At 42.3% G+C, this 24,987-nt stretch overlaps 1 protein-coding gene across 2 annotated transcripts in view; it reads right to left on the bottom strand.

Annotated features, from left to right (window-relative positions):
• Positions 1–408: 408 nt before the first annotated feature.
• Positions 409–24,987, bottom strand: part of ZCCHC2 (zinc finger CCHC-type containing 2) — a 400,742-nt gene continuing 376,163 nt past the window's right edge. For both annotated transcript variants that reach the window (XM_086965385.1, XM_086965386.1), the window contains one exon: positions 409–2,021. In XM_086965385.1, the coding sequence (XP_086821511.1) occupies positions 541–2,021 (1,481 nt within the window). In that variant the 3' untranslated portion in view covers positions 409–540. The remainder of the gene's footprint in view (positions 2,022–24,987) is intronic.

Genomic DNA, 24,987 nt, shown 5'->3' with positions numbered 1-24,987 from the left:
TCTTCTGACCACAGTGTCCATTAAAATATATATATATATATATATATATATATATATATATATATATATATATATATATATATATATATATATATTCAGAATGGCACAAAAAAGTACTTTCAAAGAAAAAGAACTGCTTAGATTTATCGTGTGGAAGGTAGAGTTTAAGAACCGTTTAAAAAGCTGATAACAGGCTATTTAATAAACCAATTGATGGAATTGTTCTTGCCATCATGACTAAGGTTTGCAGACATGATGGCCCCAGTACCAAATAACACAAAATAAAGGTTATTAAAAGAACAGGGCAACTCGTTTTAATTTGGCTTCTTGGTCCCACATACATTGTCTCACCTGGTATTTAGACCGCAGATTTTATGGTAACAAGTGTAATTTACTTGACATGAAACATGACCAGATTCGCTGTGGTTTTCTCCAGGCATTCAAGTGCATACAATATCAAATACACACCGACAGGCTCACAGATATTTCACACTTCCAATGCAGTCTCCGTGTACTCGCTGGTACAGGAAAACACTACACTCAAAAAGTCCTTTGGGAACTCTCCGGATTACCTTGCTGGCTGGCATCCATGGATGGCTGTTTACAGTCATGAGAATAGTGGCCTGATCCACCACAAGTATAACAAGAAACACTACCATTCTTTTTGGGCCCAGAACCGTTTGTGTTGCTTACCACACTGGGGGTTGGATACATTGGATAAAATCTGGGAAACCCTGCCATTTGCTGCATACTGTAGTTTGTCTGGGTTCCAAGCACAGCATCGTGCATCAACCCATTACCATATGGAGCCTGAGGCAAGAAAAAAGGAATCTGCGTCCCATTGCTTTGAGGTGCTTGGTTGAGGTAGCTGCCATTACAAAGCGATGGCAAAGTGAACAGCTGTGGAACTCTGTAGACTTGTCCAGGTATTGGGCTGGGGTAAAAATAATGAAGGCTTCCACTGGTCCCACAGCTGCATCTGCGACCACAAGATCCACATGTCCCTGAAGCCATTTGTTGTGGCGGAAGAATTGTCCCATTCGTGCTAGAATTTCCAACAGCATTTATATACGACGTGCTATCACTCTGTGCAGTGCTGTGGGTTAAAGCTGGACTTGGGCTCGGGCCAGGGCCTGGTGTATGTGTAGGAACAGCAGGAGGACCAGTGGACTGCACCTGGCCGAGACCAAATGCAATTGGTTGAGAAGGAGTAGTGGCTGTAACATTTAAAACACCAGTATTCTGAGAGGGCAGCACACTGGTGGGAAGAGGTGCTGCTGACAATGTAAAAGGTGACGTTGGTGAGGCTGGTGCCAGACCAGCTGCTGGAAGAACTAACTTTAGATTGGTTGGGGGAGGAATTGTTCCATTGTTTCCCTCCACATGAGAACATAGTTGATTAGGTCCTACTATCTGTGAAACTGGCTTCTTAACAGAATCCGATGTGGCATGAGGGGTAGTGGAAAAACTGCTTGGACTGTGGGCTGGAATGAAGGTAGGTGTTTGCAATGCAATGTTCATGTTCATGTTTCCTGGTAGTTGATGTGATCCGTTAACGGAACAGCTCTCAGAAATTCCCTTAGGTGATGGCACCGCCATTCGTTGAATTGATAAATGCACTGCTGGATTACCAGTTGGGACAGTGTGCGGCAAGAATGGTGATGGGACTGGCAAAGTCAAAACATCAATAGGTTTATCAGGATCAGCTGCAATTGGAGTTGAAACTGCTGCAAGGTCCCTAGCAATGGGACCAGTAGCCATTGTTCCGAAAGATTTGACATCAGCAGGTAAGGGTGGAGTTACCGCTGCTTCAGGTTTCGGTGCACCATTGTGAATTACACAGTGTAAGGCAGACATAAAAGGTGCAGGCAGAAACTTTGAAGGATTTAAAGGGTCCTCTAGAATACTCCGGTCTCCATTACCCATTGCTGAAATAAGAGCAGGTGATTTGGCATTCGATTGATTAATCGCACTGTAGCCTGAAAATCTCGACTCCTTTCCCGAATCCTCTGAATCTGTACCTATGAGAATAGAAATAAAACTTGTCAAAAACTAAGCAAAAAGTTTACTAAATGTACAAACGGACCCACCTATCACATCACCTTCATTTTACAATGTATAGAAGCCTACTTTGTATTTTACACCACCTTCCACAAACACGTAACAATGACAATTCACAATGATTAACTTAAATGTGGTAACTATAAACTTTTTCACGGAAGAAAATCATACAAGTCATTTAAACGTCGTCGGCAGCACTTGAGCTCTTACCTAGATACAAAGCTTACAAAAGCAGTTAATCTGTTGTGCACACAGCACATACATCCAGTTAAACGCAGGCAAAGTCTTGTATATTAAAAGTCTAACACAGAATATATTATACTTTTCTTAAATAAGTTATGTTTCTGCGATCAACATGTCCCATATGCAGATTTTAGACTTGATACAGGCACTGTTGGAACTTAAAACCTTATGGAAACAGGTTATAGCCCCATTATACATATTGAGAAAAGGCAGAAACCCACATCGATTTTTGCGCTATCAGCAATTTCTTGCATTCTCAAGTAAATGGCCATTAATTTAGGATTAACTGTCGATAGGGCCTTTTCAAAGACATCGGAGAAACTCTTGCAAGTGTATGCTTGATTGGAGATGCACATGAAAAGTAAATCATATTGGCGGGGTCAGTGAGGTTGTTTTTTTGTAATGTACAAGGTAAGTATGTCCTAATACTAGTTTCCCTTGTTGGTCCTTTGCAGACTACCCAGCCCCGTGCATCCTTTAGGTAAGAATACCAAATCTTTTAAAACCTGGTTCAATCCTTAGCCGATTGTGTAATAAATTAAATAAAACAATGTTCATATGGTGATGCTGCATGACAAAACTTCATTACAGGTGCCTGCACCAAAGTTTCTGTTCCACATGACTTTCCATTACACTTACTTAGGCAAGGATTTAAAAAAAAAAATACCAATAACAGTCGTACATCAAATACCTAAGGAAATCACACTGAGATAAACTAGAAACATTTTGCATTTTCATTAACCTCAACTATCCTTGGGAGACAGGTGCATGTAATAATTATTCGGTTACAGGGTGGAGACTGTCGCCTAGGGATATTTTTTAGGCAGACCATGGAGTAGTTAAAACATTTACACAGAACACACTGTATAAAGAAAGGTCTAGGAGAAGGGGAGTTCGCTTGTCTTTTCTCATTGATCAGCACTGAATATATGGTCAATATGGTGTGAGGGGAAATGCATTGTTGGGGGTGAGGATGCAAGAGTTCAAACCAAATTTCAGGCAGGCAACGTTTCTTACGAGCTCCTATTGAGTCACTGGACAAAATGCTTTAGAGCTATCCTGCTGTGGAGAGCACTCGCCAAATTTGAACCCAATGTGTCACTGCTCTGAATTAAGACCAGGAAAAGTAAAGTTCCTTTTTCCACTGTACAACTTCACTGTCAGTTCTACCCCTCTTGTTTCTTCAGACCCACAGGAAAAGGTTGAATGCTCCGCAGCTCCCACGGTGCTAACCAACATCTCGCTGCTGATCTGTGCAGACCTGGAGCTTTCTTTCCATAATGACGACATTAAATTGCTGTGAGCAAGGAGTAAACCCAGGGCTGATGGCCGGGAAGGACCACCGGGGTTGGGTAGGAAGGAGGATGGCAGGTATTTGTTTTTTTCACATTCATAGCACAATGAGGTAAATTTGCACCATTAGCATCTGTGATCAAAAGGACAAACATTAACTGCAACAAAGCCTACTTGGACTTCCATCATGGAGTGGTTTGGAGGGCGAGGGTCGGTTTCAGGGAGGCGGCCATAGCAGGCATATTACGCTGATATCGACATATCAAATTTAGCGTGCAGACATTCAGCAGGAGAATGCCTTCACGTTATCCTTAGGATTCATGTTAACTTCAGGGAGGTTTGCTGGAGAATGAATAACTGACATCATTCAGTGATGAGGATCATACCCATTTTTTTTTTTTAAAAAGAACCCCATAAACGTTCACTGAAAAAGCTTTATGGTTTTTGCAATACTAACCTAAAACCAATGAAAGAGTCAATGTTGGTTCCAATGCAATTACAAAGCACAAGGGCCACTCATCAACTGAAATAACATTACCAGAATGGACAGAGGAACACAGTTCCTTCTTGGTTTGCAGCAGCAATGTAATCTTTGGTGAGCCGGCAGACATCAGTTCGTATTGAGGGCCAGCAGTTGCTCCATGAGAGTTTGACTTGCTGTGACCTGTGGGGTGCAGCAAGATGGTAGGCGCTGGCTGAGGGAAGCCCTGGGGGCTAGCTGCACCGTGAGTGTAGGTTTAGCTCTTGGGAGGGGGGGCTCATCGCCTTGCACTGCAGAATTCATTTTGTACTTGGTTTTCTAGTGAATGGTAGCAGCATTACTCAAGCCGTTGCTTAGCTGGCAATTCAGTTTCGACTGGTTTCCATGCCAATCAAAAATACTTTAACATCTCCTACAACCTCGGTCTCTGGCAGCCATGGGTCAGGCAATGTAGTGACACTACTGACAGGCTGAGGAACTACAAGATGACAGCCACGAGAGAAGAGTAATCCAGGAATTTTAACTACATACTGCTAGATAGGCACAGAGTAGGAGTTTGTTTAGGATCGAAGTGGAGGAGCTCATACACACTCAGCAGGGATGATGGCATCTCTAGTTCTATCTTTTTTTATTTTGGTAAACTATTTATTTGCGTTTCCAGTATAATAAACATCATATATACTATGGAAGCCATAAGGTATGGTGAATACATTTTGCATTGATACTTAACCACACACACATTTATTCCTATTTTGGGGCAGAAGCCCAAGGATTGGATCCAAATATTACCTAAGGAGACACAAAGCTCAGTAGAACAGAGTAAACAAGGCCATGATTATATTGCATCATTGTATCCAGTCCAACTGGCCCAGACCAGCTGATAAGTTTAGGGACAGACTGGAATTACAGACTGCTTCTTCCGCCATGAGACACCTATATATATATATATATATATACCTCCCCAGCTTTCATCTAGAGTTGGGGATTGCATTCTGGATGCATCTTTACAAAAGTGGGAGAAGGGTGAATAACAGCTGCAGTAAAGATACTGCTGGAATGACCGAATGGAAGGTGGTGGGTGAAATATGGCAACTCTTCATTACAACACAGCCCCTACACCCACTTCCTAAATATTGTGAAACTTTTGGTTACAGCAATTTCTACTCTGCAATGAATGTATACTTACACTTACCTAAAAAAATAAAATAAATAAAGAACTTAGAACTTTAAGTGACATTTCTGATGAGACAGACTGAACTGACTTTGGGAGAAGAGTATCTTTTAAAGTCTTTTTCATTAAAAAATTGCATTTTCTTTCAAAAACATGTACTATGTTATATAAAACCCAGTGAAGAAGACAATTCTAGTGCCCCTCCGTGCTGTTAGAAACTAACAGCTGAATGCAGATATATGATCACCTACGTCAGCGGAATGAAGAGGTGTGGCACAACTTCAATTAAAAGTTTATGTCATTTTACATACAGCCCTGGCCTTGCTGCATGTTAACATAGATGTTAGTTCCTAGGATGCATTAAAGTGCATGACAGCAGTTAAGGGCCTAGTTCATTTTCTACATAGGGTTTTCAGCTTTTAAATTATGCACACTCAATTATCACATAGTTCATACTGCTTATAGTAATTAGCCAGAGAAGGGATTTTTCCACCGTGCAGTTGATTGCTTATTGGCAAGTGGAGCTGCTCCACAGGCCTCGCTTTGTTCTGTACCAGATATCTGAATGAATGCAATGTTTACTGTTAAAAACTACAGACACGCAGTAACAGGAACTCTTTATTGTGCATCATACATCATCGCAGATTCCAGTACGCTGGAGTCAGCTGTGGAATCCTCACGTCACGACAGTTACAACATTTTAACTGGGACCGGATAGGAGGGAGGGAAAGTAATGAGCCAAGTTGGTATCTTACAACACACCCATTTAGTGCCACAAAACTAGAGTAACCTGAAGATGTCCCTCCTTACTCCATGAATAACCAAGTACGAAAAAGGTGTAACTGATGGCAATGATTGGAGGTGGGCCAAGACACATCGAGCGGTAAGGGGGATGCTTAGAGAATAATCATATGGTAGGTAGAAAGAAAGTATAGCTCCAGAGCCCAATCAATCCTCTGATGAGCAGTAAAGTGGCCAAGACAGCGAATGCTCTTCAGAGCTCCAACCCTCGACTGTCATCCTGATTCACTCTACCACTATGCACCAGGAATACTGGCTTCCTCAAGAGATGCACCTAACAAGTGGAGATACTCATGTCTTGGCTCAGACGTAAGAAAGGGTCATAACTGCGGAACTCTGTGCATGTAATCGAGTTCAGAATGCTTGCATTTTGTAATAAAATATCCTAGAACTAAAAATGTCCAATATCTCAAAACAGTATATTCTTGCTCAGTGGCCAGGCCGCCATGATGATAATCTATGGGCTCGTCCTATTTCACGGGCTGCTGCAGCCGCTACTGACACACCTTAATGTCTAGTCACAATACCACCAACTGCTCCAAACTGACACACTCCCACGTGCAATAGAGGTCCTCATCCTTTAGTCCCCTTCTGTAACATGGAACGTTGCTTGAACTTTGCCCTGTGGATATTGCATATGCTTTTCCTTGGAGTTCATTTCCTGGATACTGCCCATCTCGGTCATTAGGCAATCCCAACATGTCCATAAATAAGTTAAATCTACACTGGATCTGGGGAAACTGGTCAGGTTCACTTATCAGCAACCGGAGCATGGCTATGCCTTCCATCCATTTTTGATGATCACAAGCCTCTCAGATCCGAGGTCAGGTGGCAGACTTTGTTCTAGTGACCGAGACATGGAGATCGCAAGCTTGGTATCCAGTTCTTCAGGAACTTTCCTGGTATTCTCCAAATGGCTCTACCCCAGTTTCCAGATCTCCTCTGAGATCCCCAGAGGAATCTAGTGCTGGAGGGATCTCGGTCTCTTATGGCATGGAGGATTATAGGAAACTTGAGCCCAGGGCCTTTTGAGACAGGCTGCGTCCCCTCTCTCCAAGGCATGGGCAGACAGCATTGTCAAGTTTTATCGATCAACATGGAATAGATGGTTGGGCTGGAGACACATGACATCTAGATCCCGTGGGGACAGACATGGACTTCGTGACTCCTTGGCTTCGGAGTGCCTGATTCATAGAACTGTAAAAACTTTCAGTCAGCAATCTCAGCCTGCCGTTCACCAGTGGGCAATCACCCGGTAGGTGAGCACCCATTAGTGCACAAACTTTTGAGAGGCATACGCCATTCTCTCCCTCCGGAATCCAGGTACTCTGTTCTGCGGGACATTAACAAGGTTCTCAACTTATTTTAGTCTTGGCTATCAAATGGATACCTGTTCTGGAAATACATTTCGGGCAAATTAGCCACTCTCCTCTGTCTAATCTCATACCAGCATGTCTCAGATGTCAGAGCACTGGACATAAACTGGTAGAGTATTTACCCCGGAGGGGGTCCCCTTCCATATTTCAAGATGTACGAAATGTGACTCGTTTGGTTAGCTATCCTTTTCTAGATTCCCTAAGACTGTGTTGAGATGTACATAGGCCATGGAGAAAGGCAACAACGGATAGCCCATTGCAGATCTTTCAGAGCGGTCTCTTGCCCTACAATTGGCAGATGGGTCCGGTGGGCCATGCAAGAAGCTGGTATTGATACCAAAATGTTTGGGGTATTTTGCCAGAGAGGCGATGGCTTCCAAGGCGTTCTGCCTCAGGGCTAGTGTGGAGGATATTCTCAATGACTTCTTGGCTAACAAGTTTAAATGGTATACCCCAAGAGAACCCTACGCTCATCAGGAGCCAAACTGGTGAATATACCTCCCACAAAGAAAGCCTCGAGAGGTATTTGTGGGGGTGGGGGTGGAGGTGGGGGGGGGGTCAGAAGTTTTTATAACAGGAGCAGCCAAGGTGTGGAATACCTTCCCTTGGAATCTGAGGAACTCCACTAACCTTTGTTTTTAGGAAACAACTGAAAACATGGCTCTTTAACATATAAGGTCTCCCTTAGCCACGTATTTTTCCTGGCCCATCCGTGCTCTGATAAGAATTATGCTACCAGCGCCAGGACACCTCCGGGTAACCGTGCGCTTTACAAGATGGATTAACATAACATTGCTGCATACTGGTCATCTAATTCCACTTTTAAAAGGCTTTACTTCCAACCAGTCCCTAATATTGCTTCACAGGTTGTGGATACGCTCTAAACCAGCGTAATCCTCGCCTCCAATCTTGACAGAATGAAAAATTTCCTAGCTATTGCAATGGATAGTTTCAATTCAATTAAGGACACGGAGGCGAGGGTTAACCCACCTGCATGCCTTTTCTCCCTTGAGTGGGAAATGCTTAAGTTAGGGTGAGTATGTTAAACTCCTTACTCCTCATGTTCTTAGTGTTTATGACTGAGGCAATTTTGTGCACGATTGTTAGTTTGTGTTATGCAGACTTGCCGGTGTCAATTTTCATGCATACTTGATCCTAGGATCTAAAGGGTCGAAACAGGATTAAGGATGCTACTCTCCATCTGCAGTCGCAGTAAGAAAGAGGAGGTAGCAACATCGATGTGGGACTACAGAAGTGTCCTGGAATCGTCTGGCTTGACATAGCTATATTGTTAAACTGCGACTTTTTCCCTTAGGTTTATGGGAAATGAAGTCTGGTAATGTTTAAAGTAATGGCTGCAATATTACTAAAACAATGAAAGAGCGTAATCCTTTCCTACGTGTCCTTAACACCTTGGCTGCTAGGGGTTTTCCCACTGGGTGCTGAAATACTCTGAATCGCACTTTACATGACAAAGCCAGCTCGTCATAAGCACAGGGCAGGTAACACCCATGACGAGCTGGCTTTGTCATCAGCACTGAAGGGGTTAAAAGAATTAAAACTTTGTTATGATAGGTGGGACATTTTCAATATACTTTATTGCATATTACAGAGCAGATGCAAAGAAACTCTTGAGGCAGTCAAACACAAAATGGATTTGGAATATGTGCTTCGATACCGGAGCAAAACAGTGATATTTCATTCCAAATACCCTTCAAACTCTTGAGGCTGTGTGGGAATGGGTTGAGAAGGAGAGACTCCGCACAGGGCTGGCACAACTAGCCTAGATAGGAGTCCAGGATTTGAGGAAATTCATTAGATCTTGATGAAGCGAGGTTCAGAAATGAATTATATTTTGACTCGCGAAGTTAAACTTCCATAATAAATAATCATATTAATGAGTTTATGCACAAAAATGTACTAATCAACCTAGATTAAAATACATTCATGTCACACGGGACTAATTTATATGCTCTAGGTTGCATCTGCAAGTGCGTTGAAAAATAATGAACTAACCTTGTCTATTGATTTTGTTAACATTATTGCGGCTGTTTAATTAATGGCATGTGCCTATTTTAAATGTGCTTTTGTCTATGTTGTGTCTTATATGTGGCAAAGGCTCGTGGAGAATGCTGCTGGCCTAAAAAGAAGTTGGTAAATAAAAATGCTGCTTATTTGTGCTTAAAGCTAGTTAACAAACTAATGGGTTAACTTTAGCAAAGGGGGTGGGTAACAGAATAATTTACATTACTCGAATTGAAGTTTTGTGTTTGTTTGAATTAGTTCTCCAACGGGCCCAAAAGAAAATGGCAGTGTTGAAAGAAAATATGAAACTTGACCAGAGTGAAGCCTCGCTCATGTGCAGGAAGAGGAATTTGAATTCTCTTTTGCTGATTAAACAATAAATCAGAAGCGTTACGGTCAAGATGAATGTGTTCTTGTTGTAAGGACCAAGGACAAAAAGCCTGGAAAGCCTGTCAAGAGTAGGAAGTGTACTTTGCTTTCGGAGGAATGTTACTCTTTTGAGGTAGCTAGAAGGATGGTAAATCTAAGAACAATAAGGGCTTATGATGTGCCCCGGACTTGGTCAGAAATGAATGACCTAACAGTGGACTGACGTGAAACAGCCAATAAGAAGCATGGATCTTGTTGAAAGAATGCAGAATTAGTAAGTTTTAGATAGAGAAAAGGTATAAAACCGGACCTCATGAGAGGTCGGCTGGCTCGTTCCTGATTCCTGAAGGGGTGAAGTGCTGTCGGACATTTGACACACACATAAGGATAGCTGATTTAATGACTTTTCCTTTTAGGTTTAAATAAGTTTAGTCAGGGAAAAAGAAATTAGGGGATGAGACCTTTACTGCTTTAATTCTTTGCAAGCTGATCCGTTTTGAAATGTCAGTCTAATATGCCTTTACCTTGAATAAATGATTTTACATTTGCAAATAAAAAGAATACTAAAATGCTCTTTGTTTGATAATAAAATTAATAAATTAGATTTTGAAATGACAAGCTGGTCTTGTTTATTCTTAGTTTAGTTACCATCAGTTGATTCATTTACCTAAGTGACTTAATTAGATGTTTCCGTTATATTTCCATGATTATGATGACAAACTGCAGTTGTATATAATGTGTAAATAGATTGTGAATAGTTTCGGTTAATTAGGTCACATGATTCAGTTGCCCAATATTTGTCTGTTACTTATGGGCCTTGCGAAAGTATATGATTAATGGTGAGTATCATGGTGTTGGGTAGTGTTGTTGAGACAGATTTTCTATAGGGGCGCTGGATCAATTCCTTGGTAGCAGAGTTACGGTTACTATGGTAACGGACATGCTACATGGTAGTTACATAGGATCCATGTCTAAAACATGTTAAGTTTGTTCTCTTGTTACATGTAGTCGAAAGGTTTTTTCCAGCGGTGTGAAAATTCCTAGTTGCCTGCAAAAGAGTAGTGTAACAGAAGAAGTTACACAGTGCATTTGTTTGGTTTCAAAATAGTGATATTGACATATTGCTAGTGTTGTGGACGTACAGCACAAGTTTAGGGATTTTCGGTGTGATAGGTTGAAAGTATAGTGAGGATTCTCTAAGAAATCATAGCTTTGAGTATAGGGACTAGGAGCCTGTTTTAAAACTCGCTATGAAAAGAGTAATAGGATTTATCCAAGCTTGAGTGAAGGGTAAGGAAGCTTTGTCTATTCTTACTGGTGAATGAGGATTTTCTATTGGCAGGTTAAAGTCCTACCAAAGATTTTATGTATGCGTGGTTAGGGTTTTCTGTTTGATTGTGTATAAATGATTGTGAGAATAGCGTCATCTATTTCACGAGAAAGAACACTCGAATGATTAAGAAAACTATTGCTTTATTTAGCGAAACAGACAAATGGTTTGTTTTTCTGTAGTTACTAATTGAATTTCTTTGAAAGAATTGTCAAAATGGCGCTGTGAAAATATTTTGTAAAGGAGGGGTGAGTTTACAGAGTGGAGACAGCGAAGCTGCAGCGGCAGCATACATCACAAGGTTCGCACTGTGATTGGTTAACATACGTCACAGCAAGCGCACTGATTGGTCCTTTCTGAAAACAGAACTTCCATTGGTTAGGCAAGGTAGTGACGTCGCTTAACCAGATTGGCTTTTTGGTGAGTTTCGCGTACGGATTGGCTAGAGTAGCGGAACGACAAATACTTACGATCTTTTCCAAATTAAGCGGAATAGTTTTAAGACATGAGTTATTGGTACAGAAAAGACGAAAAGAAGCCTACATGGTTTCAGAAATTTAAAAATATATTCAGCCCAGATAAGAAAATTGAAACGCGTGGTGGAAAATTACTTCATAAGTACAAGACACCCGCAGCATATATGGAAGGTGAATATGGCTATCATACTGTCCTTTGGTTTGACAATTGGATGCAATATACCAAAGATGATGGTGTATTAGTATGGCCGGAAGATGGGTCGTTTAATATTATAGTTTTGAAAAACTTGAGAAAAAATGACGGCTCTTGTGCCAAAGCCTAGACCTACACAATTTGAGGCTTTAGTAGAATGGGAGGATGAGCTGATTCAACTCTAGCGAGAAACTAGAGGTATAACAAGTGGTCCTAAATTAGACATAAATAGGGAAACACATGAGGATAGAATGCGTCGATGGAGACGTGCAGACATGTGTGATGGTTTGTACCCAGTAAGAGTGATGATTACTGAAACACCAGGTCAAAAGAATACCCAAAGGAAAAATATTATTGATGAATTAGATGATGCGGTTTTAGAAGAAATTTATGTTACAAAACGCAAACCGCCACCTTATCAACCAGATTGTTCATGGTCTACCCCGAGAATTTCTTCAGGAACCTCTCCATGTGCACCTCCTAGAGAAATTGATGAAAATTTACCCAATTTAAATCAGAATAATGAAAAATTACCTGAAAGAGTAGGGAAAAGAAGTAATTCTAGTTCATCAGGAGAGAACAGAAATTATCCTGAGATTCCAGAACAGAAAAATGAATTCAAGGAATGTAATAAGAACAGAGAGACTTGGGAATATACCAGAAATTTTGAAATATTTAAGAGCAAAAGAGGAATTAATACAGCAATTAACTAAAGGGATGGAAGCTGTAACAGTACCAGTAACAATTAGTCCTGTTGTACCGGTTTTTGACCAAAGAGAAAATAGACTCCGCTCGGACTGTTCCATTAAATGCGGAAATTCAGAAAGTGGCTGAAAAATTGTATTCAGATTTATCATAAATACATCAAGAAAAAACAATGCCAGATTTAACTTTTAATCGAAGTTTGTCAAATGATCAGACACCATCTGTTGCAGGATCGGATTCTGGATCTCCAGAAAAGAGCATGAATAAAATCGATTTAACACAAACTCCACAGACCCTACAGACCCCTGAATTTAAACTACTTGATGTTGCAAAATTGAAAGCAGATTTAGAAGAATTATTTATTGGCACAATTGGAACTGACAATTTAAAATTATATCAGGATGATGAATTATTGTTTATTTGTAAAAGCATACAATGGAAAACAAAAAACAAGTATGATCAATTAGAGGAAATGGCTGCTGAATTAGAAATAGATTTGAGTAACAAGAAACAATTGCAAAAACATGACAGAGTGGATTTTTCTGAAAAAGATATTGAAAATTTGAACACCACAGGTAGGATAACTCATGTAAAAGAATTAATTGGGTTTCTGAAAAGATTAGGTGAATTAAGTAAATGGAGAGTGAAATGGACAAAGAAAATAGAAGAAAAAAGAGAAAGAGGGGAAGTTGCAAATGAGTTTCCTATGAGAGAAATAGCTGGTGGAGGGTACGTCCATGTCCCTTGGACAAGACAGGACATTTTACTGTTTACAAATGATTTTCCTCGGCTGAGAGAAAAGCCAGTAGAATGGTATCGCCAGGTAGACCGATTCATTAAAGTTTCAAAAGTTCTGTGCATTGATCTTGATGGATTCTTTGATCAATCTCAAATGAAAAAAATACCTGGGAGTGCAAAAAAGAGATGCTGCTTCAGATCAGGGGATACTTGAAGCTGGGCGAGTCGTTGGAGACTTCATCTAGGCTTCTACAAAATCGATTCCACGCTACCTCAACAGCAACAACTTTCGCCAAATGAATGATCCAGCAGACAGAAGCAGACATCTGACGCTTATGCCATGCTCCCATTAGAGATTCAATTTTCTAGTGAAAAGTATGAATTGCTTACTCTTACTTTCGGTGAAGAGGTGGTGGTAGGGAGGGAGGGTCATAATCACAAGTATCTTTCTACTACTTTGAAAATCTCTGTACTTTGAAGGATCCATACAGTGCTATGGTCCAACAGTCCTAAGAACTATGCCCTACTCAGATGCCATCTATCATGTTTGTCCTCATATTATCCTCCTCCTCGTGGGATTATTGGGATGGGTTGCATCATGATCACATCGCGCCACACAAAGGAATTTATGGTGCAGCTAATTTTTCTAATCAAATGGGCTTCTGGGTGGGGGAGGGGGGGGGGGGGGACATACTTTAGCAGCACTTGGTGGGGGCATTTTACAGGTTTCGTATTACATGTTTTGCGGTCTTTCTGCATATTTTCTAAACAGAAGCATTGCATTTTTAGATGGCACATTTCCCCAACGGGCCTACTTGTGAACCTACTTAATGATCAAATTCCCACACCGATTGCCCTTGGCGAGAATGTAATGGAAATACCCCCCTTCAAGTGCCACTTTAAAACGTCAATGGCATCCATGACTATCAAGAGGGGAGTGCCAGTACGGGAGCTAAAATCTCCCCCCACAGCTATGACAGGAGACACTTATTGTTGGGTTTCATGTTCATTTATGGTTCAGACGCTTGGTGATTTTTATGCCCCACGTCCATGTCATATTCCTTTTCTGGTGCCTATAATTTTGGCACAAGTGGACTACTATTTCTTACTGCAGAGGAGTCCCGCATTGGCAATTAAACTTATTCTCTAGGGCATTTCTGACCACTCCTCACCGATTATCTTTGGGCCATCGGTCAGTCAGGAGAGACAGTAAATGGAGGCTGAACGCCTGGTGGGTCACAAAAAAGCACTCTTCTAATTTCTTTGAAGTAAATGAATCCTAATTTCAAGTTCATGTTACAACCCCATCTCATTAATAGAAGCAGTAGTGAAGGTCACAGGGAGGGATATCCTCAACAGGCTTTTAGAATGGTTTTCACGAGAACAACATGTTGAATGATGTTTAATATGCCTTTAGTATGGACAGGTTTACTTCAGACCAATGTTTGAACTTCCACCTTATTGGACTAATCGGTTAATTTTCCAAATTCCTGTGTTATAGTTGTTGGCCCAAAATCTAATCGCTCCAAGACGTTAAAAATGGCCAACACCCTGGGCAAAGTTTTGGGCTTCCCCTATCTGATGATTCTATTTGACATGAAGAATAACTGAGATCCCCATTTTTGAGGGGTAGACATCTTAGTTCCTGAAATCCACTGGGGCAGTATTTAACTTTACACACAGGCTGGGCTCTTGGTCTCCAAGTGTCCTCCTAAAAAATTATCAGGCAAAATGTAGGTCCCAGCTACAGCATGTAAGTAGGGTCTGGGGGTTTGTAAAAAACTACAAGCAGCAGAAAACCAGTTTTTACTGGGATTAAAGCAGGTCTGGCACCGCACCCCAGCATTTTCATTGCATGCAGAGTTTGGTTTAAGTTACTTAGCCGAATAATAGCCCTCAGTTCACTACTGTGCTGGATTAAGATCTGGTCAATTGAGGATTTGAAGCTTAATTGACTGTTCCTTTCGGATTGCTTGGCACTCAGCCTGGTGCCCCTAGATAGCGTTTGTTAAGGCAGCTTTTGCCTATCTTGGGAGATCGGATATTTTTACTGCTCCCCATTCTTTGCCCTCATGGGTTGATTTATATAGAGTGACTGTTCCCCGGGTGGGCTCAGCTAGCAAGAGAACAGCCAGAGCTGTAGAAACACTCCGTGCGGGGTCACATGCTCTTAAAGACAGTTCAGGGTATAGAGATACTTTGTGCAGATGCACTATCCGCAAGATAGGTTTTTACTGTCCAGGTTTAGGTTCAACCTGCTACACAATGTCTTGGCCTCTCCAAGCGACTGGGTCCAATCTGGTAGAAGGGCACTCCGCGGCTGTGACAATAGTTCTCCACAGGACACCCTACACTTTGTAATGTTTTGTTGTATCTTAGTAGGCCCATGAAGCAATTTTTAGCAACTCTGTTGATATTCCTGAACTTTTCTTAAGTATGCCATGCCCTGGTCTACTTGCAGATGCTTCCTAATTAATTTGTATTGTTTGCTGATTTTTTACGAGCTGCATTGACGTCTAGGAGATTGAGACCTGTGATGTTTTTGCTCTGTATTTAACTGTTCTGGGTTTTAATAGGAGATACATTTTATGAGAGAGCAATATTGAGATGTTTTTAGATTATATTTATTGTGTCCTTTCATGGTATTTTTTTGCCAACTGAATAAAGATATTTTGAGGACTCATGTGGGCTCAGTCGAGTATCTGTCACCTTACTGGAGGCATTGAAAACTGATCAGTGTGAGGTCGATGAGCTTTATAACCAGTCTTATAAAGAATAAGAGGCTATCCCTGTGCTGGAGAAACCTTTTTGAGCTTGAACTTGGATGCTCTTGGAAGTATCAAACACTACTACTTTCCTTGCAGGGGACAAAGTCTTTCTGAAGCAGCACATGACTAACTAGGTGAAATATACTGCGTACATCTAAGACCCCTATTTACTACTCCAGGGATAAGGCACAATGATTAATACAGCCAGATTTGAGGCACACAGTCCTTTATTGAAGCTCCCATCAATCACTACAAAGTGCCTGAAGCTTTTGCCCCTTTATGTACACTTTTTAATTGTTTTAAATGTTTTTTTAATGATTGTTGTTAACAATCGTCTCCCATAAGGGATATTTGCCGAATAGGATTTACATTGTAACCCTTAGGGAGGCACATACATGCTCTCTTTTTTCAAAGAATAAATTGTTTTAAGTAATATCCTTATCTACATATCTTTTAACTATTTTTGCAACTTTTGTGTGTATTGAGATTGCAACAGTGTGTGTGTGTCCCCAAACTTGAGACCTATTGCAATTAGTGTCTTTGCTTGGAACCGTTCAGTAACAGTAAATCTTGATGGGTTTGTGTCTATCAAATGAAGACAATCTCTTTCCTTCACTTTAATAGTCATCAAGATCCTTGAGTCAGACTGATTGCTTGCCACTTATGGTGGATCCTTTCCAGCTTGGCACGGAGCTCTTATCAGATTAGTTATGAGTTCCTTTCCCAAGGAAAAAAATCCTACACATAGAACCTATTCAACAACATTTTTCTAAAAAAGCCCCATTTTAAAGGCAACATGTTCACTGAAGATGCAGGATCTGACACTACACAGGCAGTCATCAAGCTTCTCCGAAAGCCAGGTAGACCTTTGAGCACTGTGACTTTTGGCCCACATCTCCAATGTAGAGGCCATGAAACATGTCAAGCTCCTTGCCAAACCACTTCCTTTAATGTATCCAGTCCTTAGTCCACGATGAGGGATACATACCTGGCAGGTCTAGTAGTGATAAAATCAGACACTGGTATGCGCTTGCTCTTCCTCACCAAACGGGAACACTTCTGACAATCAGCTGTGAATAAATTCACTGTTCTCGCAAGAACAGGTATTGGATCTCAATTTCTTCTGTGGTTCAGCTTTCCTTACTCTCAGCCAACAGACAGGATGCATATTATTGGAAATCCGCTCTCATGCGCTATCGAACAAGGCGCCAGCGAAGGGTGCTAACGTTTCTTCATTGCTCATTAGCCTCGACACTGACCCTTTAACCTGGGTACTGAGAACAGTCAGGGGATTCAGGGCTATCAATGGGAAGCCAGAACTGAGGGAGGAATCTCAAAAGCGGGTGACTTGGTCATCTACATAAGCAGGCATGCCCATTTAAAATTCCCTTAAGCGATTCAGTTTCTTGAAAGCAGGACCATAATTTCAAGCCTGAAAGTCAATTGGTTCAAATCATGCCGCACACTGGCTGGTTGGCACATGCTCTGGGATTCAGAGTTCAAGACTGAATCACATGGTTTCATATATTTCTGCCACTCAGTACTGGACTGAGTCACTTTGCATCTCTTTCACTTGTCCTCACTCCCACGGTCCCTAATGAGGAGTTGTGCCATTGCAAAAATGGCTCAAAATTGAAACTGCTTCAACTACTAGTACCACATCCCCACCTACTTCTCCCATACCTTAAATGCACAGTCTCAAGTTTCATTATGGAAGAGCAGAACTCAGTTTTTAGGGATGCATGTTCTAAGTCGCTCTGAAGGGGCTAGAATGCTGGACAAAGTCTCATCACACTCACCATTTTCTAGTTATTAACGACTGGCTGGCCTTCAAATGGACCCAACATATCGATGAGATGGTTTCTGGCCAACCGTTCACTTTTACACTACCTTTATGAAGATATTCCATCAAAAATAAACTAAACCTTTTACTTCTGGTGAGACTCGCTGCATACAAATCAATGGGCAGACAAATAGACCACTAAGAATCTCTTAAGAGTATAAAAGCATAGACATGTAGAGTGCAGGAACAAGTTTGAGCCTTGAAGTAGTATAGGCCAATTAGACAAGTTGCTAGCAAAACCATCTGATGTGGTGGAGTTTGCTTCGTTTTTGGCCCAGCAAGGTCTGGCTCTGGGCACAGTTGAAAGTGGTCTTGCTGTTCTCCTCTTACAGTCTGGCTGCCAAAATGACAACCTCTGGAGGAAGATCAAACAGGATCAACTGATGCCACTCAATCTCTACGAATGAGGTGTATGTTGAGCAGGCTAGGGTGTTAGACCCTGCTCTGCTGCTGAGACTGTGTCCTCCCGGAGTAGAAGCCTAATCGCAGGACAGGTGCTCAAGCCACGAAGTTCCGGGTACGACACACCTGGCCCAGCCGAGAGCTACTAAAATGACTTGGGTCTGGTCATTCCTGATCTTCAGAACTCAGGGAAGTAGAAGTAGTGGCAGGATTGCATACAAGAGCTATGTGCTCCATGCTAGACAAATGAATATCAGAGAGTAAGACTTCTTGGGATTTTTATTTAGCAGAAGTGTTGACATTGTGCATTGCAGTGGCAAAGAAATTGAACCTGGGTTCTCCCTATTGTTGGAAGATGCCCTAAGTCACCTCCGGGTGTAACCACCATTGTGTGCTGTCGTGGGCGGAGTTAGTCCAGCCTTGCGTTTAAAGATCCCACCAGATGGTGTACCACCAGGGAAATCCCCAGACAATTCAGCCATCTCCGGATGCCTGGCGCCTTGCTTATTGCATTATCACATGGTCATTTTGTCTGCGAGAACCTGCACCAGCAGTTCCTTGATGGAGGGCAGAAAGCATTCAATACGAAGCAAATGCACACAACTCCATGAAATTAACGTAAATGTGGATCTCCGTTGGAGACCAAAGTACACTGATCTCCACCTGCCTCAGATCTTCCCATCCCAGTAGCAACATATCCATCAATGCTGTCAACTGCTGGTAAGGTAGGGAGAGGGGTCTCCAACTGGCCCAGGTGTAGTTGAGCAGCTTCAACTACAGGTCTTTTGAAGCCTCCAACATCTAGATGGAATCAGACAAGCTTCCTTGTAGCCACCCACTGACATTCAGGTTCCACTGCAAAGCTTACATGAGCCATTTGGCATTACCAGTGAGCAGGATGGAGGATAGCTAGCAAAGAAGCCTCAGTGCCATCCTCACTGAGATGCAGGCAGTGCAAAATTTGTAGAAAAATAAGAGCTGAACTCTCGTCGGGAGGCAACTGCAGCCTGCATCACGCATTGCATCTGCTAGCACTGACAAGGACCCTAACACCACAACTACTAACCACTAAACTCAGGCTATTTCAGGCAATCAAAGCTATATGAATGGCTTGCGTGGGAGGTAATTGTCATGGTTTAATTTATATTGAACTAATAAACAACTGTTGTGCTCATTGCTAAGTAGGACAAATAGTGCCACCACGAGGCAGGCTGTCATAAGTGCCAGTGCTGGCAATTAAGTGCCAGGCACCCAGAAACCACCTGCTCAAATTAAGCACCAGACAGAGACTGAAACATCAAGATCATAGCCTCAATGGCCTGGACTTGTTAGTCCAGAGGAAAGATTCTAAAGCAAATCATTCAGAATGACTCTTTTGAAGATGAGCCTTTCTGAAGGAGTAAAATGTGACTTAGACAGGTTGACTGCGAAACCCCAATGATGTCAAGAGGTTCCCTGTTGTCTACGGGTGGTCAGCGACTGAGGCGAGCCCACATTCACGAGTCAGTCGTCAAGCTAGGGAAAGACAGGTACCCCAGCCCCAAAGGCAGTGTTCACTGCAACCACCTTTGTGAACAGCCAAGGAAAACTGGTTAGCCCAAAAGTGAGCACAACAAGCAAAGTGCTCATGGCCCACCATAATCGCAGGTAGCGTCTGTGGGTCAGCAAGAAGAGTGTGTGAAAATAGGCATCTTAAATATCTGCCACTATCCAGTCTCCAGGACTGGGATCCAGGGCAAAGAGAATTTGGGCCAGAGTGACTATTTTGAATGTCCTTGTACAGGAAGAAGTGGAGAGGCTGCAGATCTAGGATAGGATAGAGGACTCCAACCTTCTTCAGCACAAGGAATTAAGTGGAATATGCACCCAGTGCCCAATTCTTTGGTCAACTGTGCATTACAAGGCACCTGACGGATACTTTGCCTTCTGAGTAGTAGTCTGATGGGGGCTGGGGTAGTTGGTCGAATTTGTCAGATGTTATGGATTGCCAGCCCCGCAGGAAGTGGCTGATGATAGCCCCTACAAGATGGCTGTGCACTGGTAAGGGTGCACTATAGGCACTTAAGAGGCTGTGGTCGGAGGGGTGGAAGACTGAGAAACACTGGTCCTGCACTCATGGTTGCCGGGTCATTGTCAGTAGGACCATGACCTCAATTCCAGATGGTTGGGAGGCTTGTTGTGTAGGTGGTGGAGCCTAACATTTTTCATACGCCAAGCCCCAGGAATATCCCCAAAAACTACAAAATTGTTGAGGTGTGGGGGTTTGCCTAATGTGAGCTGGAAGGCCAAAGAGTGTGCCACGGTCCAGCTCTTCTTAAAACACTCTAGGGCCGAATAAGCTCTCACCAAACAGGTGGGAGCCGTCAAAAGGCAGGTCCACCAAGACCACCTGGACATCTCTGGGGAAATCAGTGGGCCTCATCCAGGCATGGCTTTGAAGCACCATGCTGGTTGACATAGCCCTATCTATACAGTACGTGGTGTCCACTCCACAGCAGATTTGGACTTTTCCAACCATCTTGATTAGTTTGGGCTAAGGAAGCCCATCATTTTTCTTGGCTTACAGTAGGATCTCACAGTGCATGTGTGTAGCGACCTGGCAAAGCGCTTGAGTTAACAGACATAAAGAGGCTGGCTGAGGAGAACATATGCTTGATGGATGTGTCTTATTTTAACTCCTTCTCAGGAGACGTGGTTGAAAAGGCATCAAGGACCGCTATATTGGCAGATGCCTGCACTACTTTCAGGGGTTTGATGTGGTGTTAAAATGTTCAGGTCACCTGAAGCAGGTCCATGGTGGTGGGTGACCCGTTGGTTGACTGGAAACCAGAGCATGTTTTAGCTAAAGTGCCCATCAGTGTGTCAGTAAGGGCTTCTTTGCAGGGCAGAAGAGGCCTGGTCAGTGCCTGGATAGGCTGTGGTACCTCAAAATATTTCTGGTCACTTCACCAGTAGGGAAGTGGAGTTCTAGGACTCAGTAGCTTTCCTGATCATTGTAGGAAATTAAATGCTTTCCTCTGTTGGTGGACTACACGGTGAGGCAACTCAGTATCAGGTAAGGAAGCTAGCTAACTGCCATGTGCGAGTTATCACATGGAGAGTAAAACTCATCTCCACCACTGTTGTCTGAATAAGACTGGCTTTGGTCAGAGTGAAGAGCCAAAAAGTTGATGCAACGTTAGTGACAGACTGTGGGAGCATGTCTGAGTCAGATAGATTCAGTAAATGCTGCAGCACATCAAGACCTAGATCTGGCCTCGGTGGTGAAGCTGCAGATTCGATTTTTTTTTTGTCTGCCTTTGGCGACACTTGAGAACTAGGGTTGATCCAGACTGTAGCATGAAAACTGAAGCAAGTTTAAGGGGCCAGACTGTGCAGAGGGCAAACCTGCTGACACTACCATGAATGGGAGTCCATGCAGACCCTTGGGGCCCAAAGGCACACCAGAGAGCTGGAAGCAAGTCAAAAGTGTGCACAATGGCAGCTATAAAGTCCTCCATCAGCTCAGATGCCGCTTGGACATCTGTTTTATCTTCGATATACATGAAGACTTTGACCGTAAAAAAGATCTGTTTTGCGAATGACTTTAGAAGGGAGAGTGGGTCTTCATTTTTGACTTGGAGCGGGATCTGCACAGAGCCTGCGAGTGTTTCGCCACATACAGCTTCGCTTCCCACTCTTAGATGGCTTGAAACCTTGTCTACCAATTTCAAATGTTAGTTTTCTTCGAAGTATCTGGCTAAAAAGCAACTCTGAACACAGTGATGGAAAAAGGAACTAAAAAGGAGGGCACTTATTTGGGCATTGTGGACTTGTCGTCATCGTCCTAGTGAGTCATATCATGAGAAACAATTTTGTAGTGTCCCCCATCACTTTTAAAAGGTACATGGTAATTAGGTGTAATTACACATTGGTACTAACAACCTACCTGTAAGTCCCTAGTATAGGCTAAGGTGTGTAGGTTTAAAGGCCCAGCAGATTTAAGTCAAATAAGTATACACTTCTGTGTGGACTGCTGTCATTTTAAAACTTAGCCCTGCTTTGCAGGCTGCTTTTAAATTAAATTGGAAATTAGACCTTGGAATTAAAGTCACTTCCTTAGTCTTAATCTAACTTCTTAATAGATGAAATCACCCCAAGGTCTCCCCTAGAGGCATTATAAAAGATTTTGTATATGTCCTGGTCAGGGAATAACTACCAATTTCGTTTTTCCCCACTGTAGTGCATTTTCCGGATAGGCGAAGATAGGAAGGCTTTATTAAACTTGAATAAGGTGGACTCTTGGAAGGAGCGAGCTAAACGGATACTTTTAAGTGTCAAAATTGTAGTTAGAAGGAATCCAACATCTTGCCAAGGTTGGATTTGTTAGAACTATGACAAAGAACAAACCATTTACTTACCTGTGCACTGTGGTTCCCCACTATTTATCTCTTTCATAGATTCACATGCTTGAATCTTCCCTATCGTCATGGTGGGAGTTCCACAGTACTTTAAATAAGCAGAACAATAGAAAGGACATTAGGTAACAGAGAAAGAAGGTGAAATTGTTAACCAGTTCACATTATTTTATTAGACCCATACTCCAGCCAATCAAAGGCTAGACCACTTCTCTCTTGCAGAGCCACCATACCTCATATTCGCACAAGTGTGAATATGTAAAGGTTTCTATGAGGTATACCAGTGTCGAGCCTAAACTGGGAGGTGGGTGGGCTGCATGTTAATCTATGAAAGATATCAATACTGGAGAACCACATTGTACAGGCAACTAAAATTAAATCATGAATATGATAACTACCATCATGTATAACTCAACAAGAATACAGATGATTAACATAAGACATTGTTATAAAACATTTTATAAAGTAAGAAAATAGTAAATAAAGTGTACCTTACTGATAAAGGTGTTGCAATACCGCCTGCCAGTCAGCAATATTTCCTTTCAATGCTGAATCCAAATAATAGTGTTTTGTGAAAGTATGGGCATTCAACTACGTTGCTGCCCTGCAGATCCCAGTAAGCGACATTCAAGCAAACAAGACTGTGGATGTAGCCATCTTTGTTGCTGAGTGTGCCGCAGTACTTTTGACCGCAATCTTCCTACTTTTGAGTGGCATGGCAAAAAGCTATTGCTGACACACAGCATGCTATACTGTTTCTTCAGAGTATAGCCTTTTTTGGGTAGTGTGAAAGACGAGAAGCTTATCAGTTTTTCTGAAAGGTTTTGTCCTGTGAAGATAGAATTTTAAGCAATGCATAACATCCAGAGAGTGGAAGCTATCTGCAGCAGACGATGGGTCCTTGAAGAATATTGCTAAAATTAATGTTAAGTCGGAACTTATGGATGAATTTTGCCTTCGTTCTCAACAACCCTATCTTCTTTGAATTGAAGAAAAGGCTCAGTAACTGTAAAAGCCTGAATCTCATTAATATTCATGGCCGATGTGAGGGCCAACAAAATTGCTGTTTTCCTTAAGATGTTTTTTTTATGGCAGAGTTTTATATAGAGCAAACTAGACCTGAGACATCGGGTATCAGAGCGCTTTACATGAGCGCCAGTTGTCACATGAGGACACATTCACTTGTTAGGCACGGGGAGATTAAGTGATTTGCCCAGAATCACAGGATGTTGAGCGTCGCTGCAGAGACTCAAACCCGGTTCCCCAGCTTCGAGGTCAACTGTGCTAGCCACAAGGCTACATCCTCTCCCCTTTGATATCTGCTTTATGGATGAGAGTTAAAAGGGGTGTCTCATCAGCTGAGAGAACTGTATTTGACTGCCAGGAAACTGCAGGAGATTTTACAGGAGGGAAAATCCTGAAAAGGCCCTTCATGAATTCCCTTACCAGTCTAGTGGACCAAAGCGATATTACCTCAGACTTTCTGCGAAACCTGGAAATTGCTGCTAAGTGCATTTTGATGGATGAGAGTGCTAGGCCAGACTTTGCCAAGTGGAGGAGACATGCCACCAGCTGCTCCGGAGAAGAATAAAAGGGAACAAGATTCTTCTTGGTGCACCTGTGACAATCTCTTCCATTGTGATATAAATGCTTTATTTGTGCAAAAGCAAAAGAAACACAATTGATGGACGGAATGCAGAGCAAATCAAAACATTCATCCCCAGTCAAGAGATCTGGGTTAAAATCCATCATTCTTTTGCTCACCATGCCACCCCAGTTTAGACCTGGCCATATGCAAAGCAGTCTTGACCCTGTACCTCATAGGAACAGTCCAGCACGAACTGTCAACCCAGGTCTTCCCTGGACCGGAAACCAGCATCCTAGGACCAGTTTCGGGGGTTCACCCCTCTTCAGCCAGGATAGCTTGATTCCAGTGGCACAGTGAACCAGGACCCACGTCTGGGCATACCTGCGGCACTTAGGGTGAGAAAGCAAAAGAGACAATTGATAAACGGAATGCAGAACAAGTCAAAACATTCACCCCCAGTCAAGAGATCTGGGTTAAATCCATCATTCTTGGTGAGCAAAATAATGATCGATTTAACCCATATGCCTTGACTGGGGGTGAATGTTTTGATTTGTTCTGCATTCCGTCCATCAATTGTGTGTCTTTTGCTTATTTGTGCAAAAGGCTTGACACTGCTCCAGGGTAGATTTGCATTCTGTCGAATAACTAGAGATCCAAACTCATGGTCACGAGGTGCCATGCTGACAAATTGAAAGACTATTTGTGGGTGCAATATTTGCCCACTTCT

The sequence above is a fragment of the Lissotriton vulgaris genome, chromosome 4_1 (assembly GCF_964263255.1).
Source record: "Lissotriton vulgaris chromosome 4_1, aLisVul1.2, whole genome shotgun sequence".
NCBI lineage: Eukaryota > Metazoa > Chordata > Amphibia > Caudata > Salamandridae > Lissotriton > Lissotriton vulgaris.
The sequence above is the reverse complement of the archived record's forward strand: the minus strand, read 5'-3'. Positions and strand labels throughout refer to the sequence as shown.